The following is a 12,696-nucleotide window of genomic DNA, read 5'->3' on the forward strand; positions in this document are numbered from 1 at the left end:
TCCTTTCAAGTCTTTCACAGTTCACGTTCTTTTAAATATGTCACTGTATAAGAATTTATGATTTGAAAAATGAAATGAGCCATTTTCTTACATTACTGTATCTTATTTTTGCCCAGACAGCTATAGCTAAAGCCTACTTTAATGTGCTGCCATGTAGGACTTTGGCTTCTTATTCCATCCGAAGGACTGGAGTCACACGGGACACTTTTCTAGACCTGGGCCTCCATCCAGATCATTTGTGGGAATGGACCAAAAGGAGCATCCAAGATCAATCCCATGACCTCCTGGTTAGTAAGCCAGCACCACTAAAGCCTGGCCACAACCCACTGTATGTGTTTTGACATGCACAGGTAGCCCGAAGACCAGCAGCAAGAAACTGGGGGAAAATATATTATGTACAGGACCAAAAGTCTCTACGTCCAATCCGTGATCTTCTACGGTGCCAAAAACATGCAATTGACATGTAAGTCTCATGTACGGGTTTACTAAAAATTCCCCAGTAGACTGCTCCATAGAAGTATGTGTGGTGGATTACGTGAGCTAGGCTATACCATACAGCCACAAAAAACTGGGGGAAAAAATATTACGTACAGGACCAAAAGTCTCTACAGCCAATCTGCGATCTTCTACGGTGCCAAAAACACGCAATTGACATGTAAGTCTCACATACGGGTTACTCAAAATTCCCCAGTAGACTGCTCCATAGAAGTATGTGTGGCGGATTATGTGAGCTAGGCTATACCATACAGCCACAAAAAACTGGGGAAAAAAATATAATTATGTACAGGACCAAAAGTCTCTACGTCTAATCTGTGATCTTCTACGGTGCCAAAAACACGCAATTGACATGTAAGTCTCACATACGGGTTTACTAAAAATTCCCCAGTAGACTGCTCCATAGAAGTATGTGTGGCGGATTATGTGAGCTAGGCATTACCATATTACTTATACCACTTGAAATACTATAATTTACACCTGGACCAAATTGCCACCTTCTTACCAAGGTTATCTTCAGTTAAAACAATCCAAATGATCCAATATAATTCAATGTCACAAAAACATTTTTTGTATATTTAATATTTTAGCATTCGTAATATAAAATATTTGTTGCACATTACATAATACAATGTATTTGAACTAATCGAATGTCACAAATTTTGTATTTTTTGTTTTCTTCACTTAAATTTTTTGTTGAAAATTTTTAAATTGCTCATTGCATAATATTTAACTATTACAAACAAAATGATCAACTGAAATTCTGATCAATAATTTCTTCTACAGACCATCTTATACAATTTGTCTGAAGTGACCAAGACCAATTTATCAAAACCTACACTTGGACTTCTTGGCCGAGTCTTAGTTTTATTAAAGTCTCACAAGGAGCAATAAATAAATTAGCCATCTTTCTTCACTGTCTGCCTGACTTAAAGTCTACTGCATGATTAGATTGTTTGTCTAGAGTCTAGAGTCAAAAAGTACTTTTGTTCTATTCCGCCCCAGACACTGTCTTCTTTTGACATAACAATTTAAATGGATATGAATTTGTCTTTGCGAACAACATAATTTACAAATTGGCCTACACGTGTGCTTCTATATTGTCCGCGATAGGTTGTGCTGATAAACGATAGAATGATAGGATGTATCCTTATATCTGTGCATCTTTTAATTTATAGCAAACTGAAGGAATGTAATCTTTTAAATAATATAAGAGATAAACTTGTCTAATGCATCAAATGTTACAATACATAAATTATCATTTAGATATTTCATGCATGTGACAATCCCATAATCAAGGGGGGGGGGGGGGGTGGAGAGAGAGAGAGAGAGAGAGAGAGAGAGAGAGAGAGAGAGAGATTAGGCTACATGTAGATCATTTTAGGACTAACATATGGTTCAATTTTATATCAATAATTCATTTTTTTTTAGTATTTGTAGGAAACCAGAAGACCCGGAGTAAACCCAATCATCCCTACTCCTTATTACATACAAACATGGGATTGAAACCATTCTACTTGACTCAATAACAGATCTAATGATCTAAAGTGCATGTATCAGCCAACATCACCACCGCCCCTAATTGAATTAATGAATCAATTGAACCCAATATAATCTCTTGTTTTGACATAAGAGGGTTACAGTTGGAATTCGATATAAGAGTAGGCCATAGTGCCGCTGTCCACACTGTATGGCATATGCCCGTCTTCATTAGTCCAGTTCGGAGCAGAACATTTCGGTTACCTACTTTATCAGAACAGAATAGAATTACAGATATATAATGAGTAATTTTTAGGCTGAAATACTTTCTGACAGTATATATATATATATATATATATATATTAAATATGACGATCTAAAGTTACTTGTTCTAATGTTGCCTGTTACCTTATGATGGCATCATGGGATACATTGATTTTGCTATTTACCACTAGAGTCATTCATTTAAAAGGTTTTGCTGGATTTGGAAAACTGCCCAAAAACTATATTTCATCAAGACTAATGCATGCTTCCATTTAAAATCAAAAATATTTTTTATATTATGTTCACTATTATTCAAGTCTTTCTTGTTTACAATGAGGTCAGTTCGGTGATCATGTGATCTAACAAGTGCACTTTAGATCATAAGGTTTGTATATTTCATCATGACTGAGGCTTCTTTCATTTATGGGATCAAATCCCAGATTGCAATAAATCCCAAATTGCTCTTAAGTTGATCACAAGTTGCATGTGACAAGGAGTAGGGTTGCTTGCCTACAAGCAAACAAATTATTGAAAAACAAAAATTGTACATTACGTTACACCCGAAATGACCATGTTTGTTTAGTGGATGTAAAACCCTATTTCTCTTTCTCTCTCTGTTTGAATTATCTGAATATCCTTGGATGATATCAAACGCAATATCGGTATTTTGAATAGATTATTGCATGAGTATCTCGAAATGTTATTGAATATAATAAACTAACAAAAGCTGATGATTATTTTCATTCAGATATAAAAACGAGATCAAATCTGAGAAACGCTAGAAGACTAATTCTGTTTGTGGAATTAAGTAGCTATAACTGATTCTGACATCAAACCCTTGGGATAGAGGTTAAATCGGTCACACTCAGTGTCAACATGGCATTAACAGATATTGGTCTATATCTGACTGAAAACATGTCGTCTATTGATATCATGAAAGGTAAGAGGACAACAAAAGCTGTGTGTACTCTTCTTATAAAAAGTGGTATCAGATGTTCTAGAAAGTGTATGCATCTCATAGTAGGTATACAATGTATTACTTCCACACAAGCCATTATAGGTTTCGAATCCCCGGTTGTATGTGACAAGGAGTAGGGTCGCCTGTCCAACCTCGTGAGTTTTCTCCGGGTCCTCCGGTTTCCTCCCACTGCTAAAGACCCCTACGCGCAAGCAAATTATTGAAATAAAATTAAACCATATGTTAGTCCCGAAATGACCTAGTTTGTGTCGAGTGGACGTTAAACCCCATTTCTCTCTCTCTCTCACAAGCCATTATAACAGTGTTCTGGGGGGTTTTCAAACTAGTTTATCAATTACAATTCCCATGCATATAATGTATTGACAGGTTCATCCAGGCAGAAGGTGATGGCTATTCAAGAATGGAGCTTATATTGGTTGGGAGTTCCAAAAGCTGAAGTAGGGACAACAAAATGTTCCATTTTTGTAGTGTAAATGGGGCTTATATTGGTTGAGAGTTTTAAAAGTTGAAGTCGGGACAAAGAAACATTCCATTTTTTTTTAGTGGAAATGGTTCTTATATTGGTTGGAAGTTTTAAAAATTGAAGTCGAGACAAAAAAATTGTTCAATTTTTGTAGTGTAAATGGAGCTTATATTGGTCGGAAATCGTTCCATTTTTGTAGTGTAAACGGAGCTAATGTTGAGACTAGCATAAAGGATCCCAAAGGTCTTCCAAACAGAATTAATCAATTTTATTGAGTAAAACCTATCTGAAATCTCTCCTGGAGGTATGCTTTTACAATTACTGTAATTACCAATCTGAATGATTGAATGATAGAATTGCTAAACAAAATTGTTGTAAAACATGATACCAACACCATTAAAAAACCCCCATCAAGACTGTTATTTGTATCACAATGTTAAATTATTGCATATATCTGTCAACAGTCTTGTAGACAACAAGTTACATGAGGCTTACATTCAGGGTTTATATACATATTAACGGCAAGATTATTTAGAGGGTGTTATATAATACATGTAAGCCTACATATAAACGTTGTTATATACAGAATATTTTAACGTGGCATTAGGTAAGATTAGATAAAATAGTTAAAAAATAGATAATGAAAAATGAATATGTTGAAAATTTCAGTCAAATTACTTCAAACTGATACAATTATAGTCTAGCCTCGAATGTAATTGCTACTGCTGTTACGATAAAAAAAACAAAGTCTTGATAATCCATTACAGTAACCGCATCAACCGCCAACAGTATTTAAATCTAGAAGGTATTGAGCATTGCTTATGGTTTTAGTAAGTTAATAAATGTCTAATTAATAGGTTATATAACATTTAAGGCCTAAAGAAAGACCTGTAATATGCAGATTTAGCTCTTGCATAATGCCTGTTTAATTTAAGATTATAAAACAAAATATTTATTTTGAGATTAAAGATGCTACATGTATTATAGATAATGAAAAATGAATGTATTGAAGATTTCGTTCAAATTACTTTATTCTGAGTGTGTTTGAAGTTGTAGCGTAGATTATCCATTTTATTTTTTATATCTTGTGGATTTTCTAATCTATTTAAATCTCAGCCATCAAGATGGGTTGGATGGCCGAATGGTTATCAGATGCGCACTGTCATTGAGTCAACTGACGTGGTTTTGAATCCCCAGTTTTACGTGACAAGGAGTAGGGTCGCATGTCTAACCTTGTGGGTTTTCTCCGGGTCCTCCAGTTTCCTCCCACTGCTAAAGACCCCTACGTGCAAGCGAATTATTGAAATAAAATTGAACCATGTGTTGGTCCCAAAATGACCTAGTCTGTGTCGAGTGGACATTAAACCTCATTTCTCTCTCTCTCAACCATCTGATTGTCCAGATAGTTGATTATAGGCTTGTCATGTTAATAAATGTCTAAATAATAATGTATATAACATTTGAAACCAAAATAAAGACCTGCAAAAAAGGCAGATTTAGCTGTTACATGTACATATAAATGTCTCTTTAATATGGTCAATATTTCATTTGTTGCTCAATGAACAATATTATTCTGGAAAGACACATTTCTGTTTATTGAGGTTGATTTCCAATATTCAAATGCATATTTGAGAAGGCACTACCAGTTTGTAAAGAGGACTTGAGTTATTTAAGCCAAATTATATCAGGATGATTACGGTATATATGCTAGAAGGTGATTATCTATGTGATACATAATCTACTAGAAATATTGTTATAGACCTGTTATCATGTGGTATGAAAGGCAGCGTGACATGTACTCACTAGTCTCAGTAAAACAATTTCGCCATCAAACAGAGTAATTCTGCCATGTGTGATTAAAGATCACAGGATTGATGTTTAATGATGATGAAATTTGTCTCTGTTTTCTTACATAATGTAATTCTTCTTATTTCGCAACATTTATGTTCTATAGAATAAAAGTCTTACTTATTTCTTCAACTTTATTCTTCGATATCAGCATGGGAAAAGCCTAGATATGCTTAACATTATGCATTAGACACACACCTTCATGAAATTAAAATATTTGGTACAAAAAGTACGTCTAATCCACCGACAATTTTCACAATTAGTCAGACTGCAGCAGCGTTTTCACCATTAGTCAGACTGTGGCAGAATTTTCACCATTAGTCAAAATGCAGCAGAGTTTTCAGCATTAGTCAAAATGCAGCAGAATTTTCACCATTAGTCTGACTGCAGTAGAGTTTTCTCCATTAGTCAGAATGCAGCAGGGTTTTTACTTTAACATTTGGACAGCCAGTCAATTTTTTACTTATTTTATTTATTATGGATTGGCCAGATATTTTTTCCAAAGAAAATGACAATTTTTAGCATTATACTAATATTTCCAAACATAAAAACTATACATATATATATACATACATACATGAAAATACTTATAATGCCATTTCCAGATACTGCTCAACCGTGCATGGGGAAAACTCATCAATGACACAAAGGTGAAACACTAATCAACCTGCATTTGTATTTTAAGGTTAAATTCTCCATCAAGTCAATTTCACTGGCTGTCAGTCAAGACTAGAAATATGACCTTAACAAGAGCCTTGGGAATTTGCCTCAAATTATCATGCACCGGTATATGTATGTATTGAACAGAATTGAACCAATGTCAGACTCATATTCCTACTCGAGATTCAACTATTACCATCTTGAAGTTTGCAAGTTATTCCTATGATTCAAATAATACTTGTGGTCGTAACTATCTCAAAATTTGTCTATGAAATTAAATCAGATATATTTTCAATGAGGAATAAATTTTACACGAAAAAAAAATGTGTCGAAATATATTACCACCATTTTATATAATCATTATACCAGTATTCTGTAGAAAGATTAAAATAATGTAAAATTTTAATGCAAATTGTTTTAACAATACGTCTAACACTTTGCTATCTATAGAAATAAACACTATACACAGGGACAGTCTGCCATTTGGTAATGAGATTTCCGTGAAACGGAAACATTTTTAAGGGCATTTACAATGGATGGATATAACATTTATCTCTTGAATTGTCACCTGATGTTCAAGAAAACGAGGTATGCTTTAATAAGCGTTAAATGTCAAAAGCCCAGAGAGTATGATTAAAATAAATGACATCTGATTCTGAAGAAGAAGTTTGTCTAGTACGAGACATTAAAAAGAATCTCTAAATACAACGTCTAAAAACCTCACTACAATTTCAACATCAATTTTTTTTTTTGATGAAATATAAGAAACCCAGAAATAAATCCTGATAACCTTTAAATTGCAACCAGTTTTTGTTATTGAATAAAAGTTGTGTATTAAAGTATGGCAGTCAAGTTTGAATAATGTCACGGGCAGCTCCTGGCTTCATCCATTTCTATAAATTCAAACAATAACATTATTATTTAAATCTGGTCATTAGCCCGGTTGGTGCAGAAAAGTAAGATATTAAATGCCACTTCATTTCATTTGTATTAAAAAATTATTGGGACGCACAAAATGTTCCAAGAACAGTGCTATCAACTATTGTGTGAAGTTTTACAATTACGACCATTTGTCAAGCATTTTTCAGAAAAAATAATTTGTGATAGAAATCATTCTCTTTAAACTATTAGTGATACATGTTGTTTACATCTGTTCTAACCTTTAAACAATTAACTCATATTCTGTATTCAAAGTAAATTCATGACACTATAAATAAAAGGGTTATAAAACCCCATACAAGTGTACTTGAAATACATGTATGGTTTAACAGCTGTCGAAGCTAGATTTATATTTCAGAAAACTCAAGCTTAAATCAGATCAGTTAGAAAACCAAATGACACAATATAGTACAGCTCGATAAGCACACTATACAGTATAGCTTAGCACACTATACAGTACTACCTAGCACACTATATAGTAAAGCTCACCACATTATATAGTAAAACTCAGCACACTATATAGTACAGCTCAGTACACTATATAGTACAGATCAGCACACTATATAGTACAGCTTAGCACACTATATATAGTACACTTCATAAGCACACTATATATAGCCCACTTCAGCACATTATATATAATGCTGTTCAGCACACTATATAGTAAAGCTAAGCACACTGTGTAGTACAGCTCAGCACACTAAATATTTCTTCTCAGCACACTATAGTGCGGCTCAGCACAGCAGTATAGTAAAGCTTAGCACACTGTATAGTACAGCTCAGCACACTAAATATTTCTTCTCAGGACACTATAGTGCGGCTCAGCACAGCAGTATAGTAAAGCTAAGCACACTGTGTAGTACAGCTCAGCACACTAAATATTTCTTCTCAGCACACTATAGTGCGGCTCAGCACAGCAGTATAGTAAAGCTTAGCACACTGTATAGCTCAGCTTAGAATTCAGCCATGTTAGTATCCAGTAGATACACATAAACTGTAAAGAAAACCTAATGAGATCATCTTGAGAAAAAGTGATAGATGCCATTTAAATGTTAATGGAAACCTTTTAAGTGAATTTTATGACTGTAAGAAGAATAATAAAGTTAGTTATCTGTTCAGCCGAATGTCATTCAATCAGGGCAATTGGTAAAATGGCTATCATGTTTAATTCTATAAAATTCTAAAAATGTTTACATTTATTCTGTAATATGTCTAATGAAATAAATTTATTTTTTAATAATTCAATTGTCTTATGAAATACATTATTTTTGTAGGCCTATAAATTTTAGTATCCTTTTTCAAATTTTGATAAACTTGAGTTTTTAAGACAAACTAAAAATCTGTGCAAAATGCAACTCCTTAAAGGGACAATAACACTCTTGCTGGCTTGACAGCTCCAGAAAATAAATAATAGCCTTATTTTAAGTATTAGATGTTTAAGTCTCCTACCTGTTGTGTAAATTATCCATTAAATCCTATTTTACTTGTCCAGAGGGTTCGAAAATATTTTTAAATCCAAGTCACATTTGAAAAGCTTTACGTTTGGCTTTTCAAATCATTTAGTTGAATTTTTCCAATTTTTTAAATTAGGTGTGTTTAGAAGAAATTTGTATCATCAATTAATTGGAATATTGTAAAATAGTACAATTTGTTGACCAGAATAAAGATTGGGACATATTATTCAGTTACAACAAGAGTGGTATTGAGCCTTTAAAAACAACGGAATTACAGGATGAACTAACTCCTAATAATGAAGAAAATACAGTATAGGCCTTCATAATCCCTAATAAGGAAGAAAATGCAGTATATGACTACATAATCCCTAATAAGGAAGAAAATACAGTATAGGCCTTCATAATCCCTAATAAGGAAGAAAATACAGTATAGGCCTTCATAATCCCTAATAAGGAAGAAAATACAGTATAGGCCTTCATAATCCCTAATAAGGAAGAAAATGTAGTATATGACTACATAATCCCTAATAAGGAAGAAAATACAGTATAGGCCTTCATAATCCCTAATAAGGAAGAAAATGCAGTATATGACTACATAATCCCTAATAAGGAAGAAAATGCAGTATATGACTACATAATCTCTAATAAGGAAGAAAATACAGTATAAGTCTACATCATCCCTAATAATATAGAAAATACAGTACAGCCCTACAAAATCTGTAATAATATAGGAAATATAGTATAGGCCTACATAACCCCTTATTATGAAAAATAAAGAAGAAGAAGGCGTTGATAATAAACAGGAAAAAAAAAATAAAACATAAATAATAGATAGCATGGTATGGGTGAGCAGGAAATAAGGAAAATAAACAAATTATGATCTCTATCTAAGGAAGGATTATAACAATCGTCACAGAAACTTACTCGGCCGGTAAATCAGCTGCCTCGTCCTCTTGACCAGGGATATCTACATGTATAAAGGCTGCCCTTTGTGTAATGGCTTCCATACATGGATTCTGTAAAAAGTTGATCCACATTGAATCTGAAAAAGAAATGGGTAGAAAATATATTTTGGATGAAAATGAGGTGAATTGCAATGCTTTAGTCATTAGGTTCTTGGGGGTATGGTGGTCAAGCATGCTAGGAACTGGACTCTTGATTAGAATGTAACAGGTTCAAATTGTTCTGTGGATCAAGAAAAACCTGTATAATCAAACAAGCCCTGTTCCCTGTATGGTCTGAAAAATCAAGGTGCATCCATGTTCGTTTGTTCTCTTAGTGTTTAACATTCTCTTCGAGCCAGGGTGATATGTCAAATAAGTTACTATATTTTTTATCTTAGCATATGCGCAGAGTCTTTCCTGTGGAAGGAAAATGGTACTACGAGGTTGAGAAGGCGCCCCTATTTCCAAGCCGCATACACTCACACCATGCATACATGGGCATGTACTCGTCGTTGAAGAGTAGGCAGACACACCACTGTCTGGGCAAAACTCACCTCCCTAGACATGGATATAGAACAAAAGATAAACTGTATATTTGTAATAAAATGACCAAAGTATTGTATTAACCAGATAAGAAGCCCTATTCCATTAGGATCCTTATACACTTAACAAAAACATCTTTGCCGAAAAAAAAAAAAAATTCTTAAAGCACCAATGTCCCTGTAGGCCAAAATGTGCCATTTTAGCAATATTTCATTAGGATCCTTATACACATAACAAAAACTTCTTTCCAATAAAGAAACAAATTCTTAAAGCGTCAATGTGGCTGAAGACCAAAATGTCATTTCCTTATTTAAAGTAAACAAAAGTAAGTATATTCTTTATTTCAAGTCCCAATGCGCCATTTTAGTGATATTCCATTAGGATCCTTATACACGTAACAAAAACTTCTTTCCAATAAAGAAACAAATTCTTAAAGCGTCAATGTGGCTGAAGACCAAAATGTCATTTCCTTATTTAAAGTAAACAAAAATAATTATATCTTCTATTTCAAGTCCCAATGCACCATTTAAGCGATATAGGAATCATTTGCAAACTACAATATTGTAAAAGATGAATATGATCTAATTCAAGCCAGGACAATAACCAGTGTTAATATTTTGATTTTGTTTTAAAATATTTACAAATATTTACGTCTGTCATCATATTCCGTGAGAGATTAGTTATTTTAACGAAAAATGAAGAAGATTCATCGCAACTTAATGCTAGGTTCCCACTATCACGATTCGCACTTTTAATTGTGGAGTAATCGTGGTGATCCTATCAGGTCTTATCATATATTGAGGTTAGTTGCAGCAATCGTGTTGGTCGTATCGAAACGTATCAGAACGTACATGTATCTACACGTACCAGATCGTGGACTTAATAGGGACAATCCAAGCGTAATCTATCACACGACAGTGGAAATCTAGCATTAATAAGAGCTGAAAAGTGCTCTTCAGATAATAGTTTAGATAATTAAATGAAAACAAACTCAGGATGGCTACCATCTTGACTCTGAGTTTCATGGACATAAATAAGTCTGTATCATTCAGATGTCGAAAGATGATTACAACAAAAATAACGGCATTAAATCGATAGAACGTACACATAATCTGAATTTAGATGGCCAGAACATTCGTTAAGATTGATCAATTTTAAAAACGTCTGGATCAATATGCTGATCGTTAAGACTATTTTTTTATTGTGTTGTGTCTGGAACATTGGAAATCTTTAAATTTACATGTAAAATCAATGCGTACATGAGTCGCTCATTTTCTTGTTCTATAATCCATCTGACGACAGACGTAAATATTTGTAAATATTTGGTCTTATTTACTACAAATGACATGCAAGGCCTCATTACCTCCGACGTCCCTAATACTTCATTAATTTTTAGTATGTTTATATTTTGGAAAGTGAAAATGAAATGAAATGGGGTTCAACGTCCTCATGTTCTGCTCCGACTGGGCTAATGAAGACGAACATATGCTAAACAGTGTGCAATGAGGGAAATCTTGCCTGGATAGCGGCGCTACGGTCTACTCTTATATCGAATTCCAACTGGTTCTCCCTTGTCAGTGATGCAGGACGGAGGGCCTGACAAGGACAGCTGTCTAGTTGTTCGGATGGGACAGAAAACCGAGGTGTACACATTGGCATGCACGTAAAAGATCTCTTGACAGTTGGAATTTGATATAAGAGTAGGCCGTAGTGCCGCTGTCCAGGCAAAATTTGCCTCATAGCACACTGTATGGCGTATGCCCGTCTTAATTAGCGCAGTTCGGAGCAGAACAGTAGGATGTTAAACCCCATTTCATTTCATTTCATATTGGTCTCATTATTTCTATTACACATTGCATGCAATTATTAATTTTGTTTTCATTTTGAGTGAAAACTGTATCATTACAGGCATAGGACTGTAAAGTGCCATGAACGGTTACGGCTGTCAACCTGTCCCATTCACTTGATTTGATATTTGCTGTTTATTTCTTGCAATGTCTATATATAGTTTTTGTCTTGACGGCAGATCTGTCTTGTCGGTTTTCCTGCACTTACTTTCAATAAATCCTCTACCTAATTCGTATTTCATGTACCAACTGTCAACAAGTCTTAGCGATTTCTGTGAATAATAACAACCCACACCGATTTTGGGTTAGCAGGTGTCAAATAAACGAATGATTGCTTTTATTTCAACAGATAATGGATCGAGCAAGAAGTAAATTCGTTTTGTTAGACTTGACGGTGGCATAATCTAATTGAATGCATCAATTGAATAACTTCCACTACTCTGAACACCAGAACATTATTTGTATTGTGTACGATATAATGCTCTGCTGGGATTCAGCAGTTGATTAGGTCGGATCATGTACACGTAGTAACTGTAAACTGACATGCTCCGGAGATTTGGTGTAAAACAAATACTGTAGCTGTTACTGAATAAAGGAAGTGATCAATCAGTCATCTATATAACCAATATTCTTCATGTACATTAGACCTTGGTTTGTAATATAACGTGGATATGTAAGATGGGTCATGTGTGTTAACCCTTTGGTTACCAATTCACAACATATATACACTAGGCTCTTGTGTCAGATGTTGCCTTGACATCCAATGTCTTGTTTGGACATA

General features: G+C 34.2%; 1 protein-coding gene across 2 annotated transcripts in view; it reads right to left on the reverse strand.

Annotated features, from left to right (window-relative positions):
- Window positions 1-12,696, reverse strand: part of LOC126816866 (uncharacterized protein ZK1073.1) — a 101,815-nt gene that overhangs the window by 37,673 nt on the left and 51,446 nt on the right. For both annotated transcript variants that reach the window (XM_050543657.2, XM_050543656.2), the window contains exon 4: window positions 9,506-9,623. In XM_050543657.2, coding sequence (XP_050399614.1) covers window positions 9,506-9,623 — 118 coding nt within the window. The remainder of the gene's footprint in view (window positions 1-9,505; window positions 9,624-12,696) is intronic.

The sequence above is a fragment of the Patella vulgata genome, chromosome 3 (genome assembly GCF_932274485.2).
Source record: "Patella vulgata chromosome 3, xgPatVulg1.2, whole genome shotgun sequence".
In the NCBI taxonomy this organism is placed as follows: Eukaryota; Metazoa; Mollusca; class Gastropoda; family Patellidae; genus Patella; species Patella vulgata.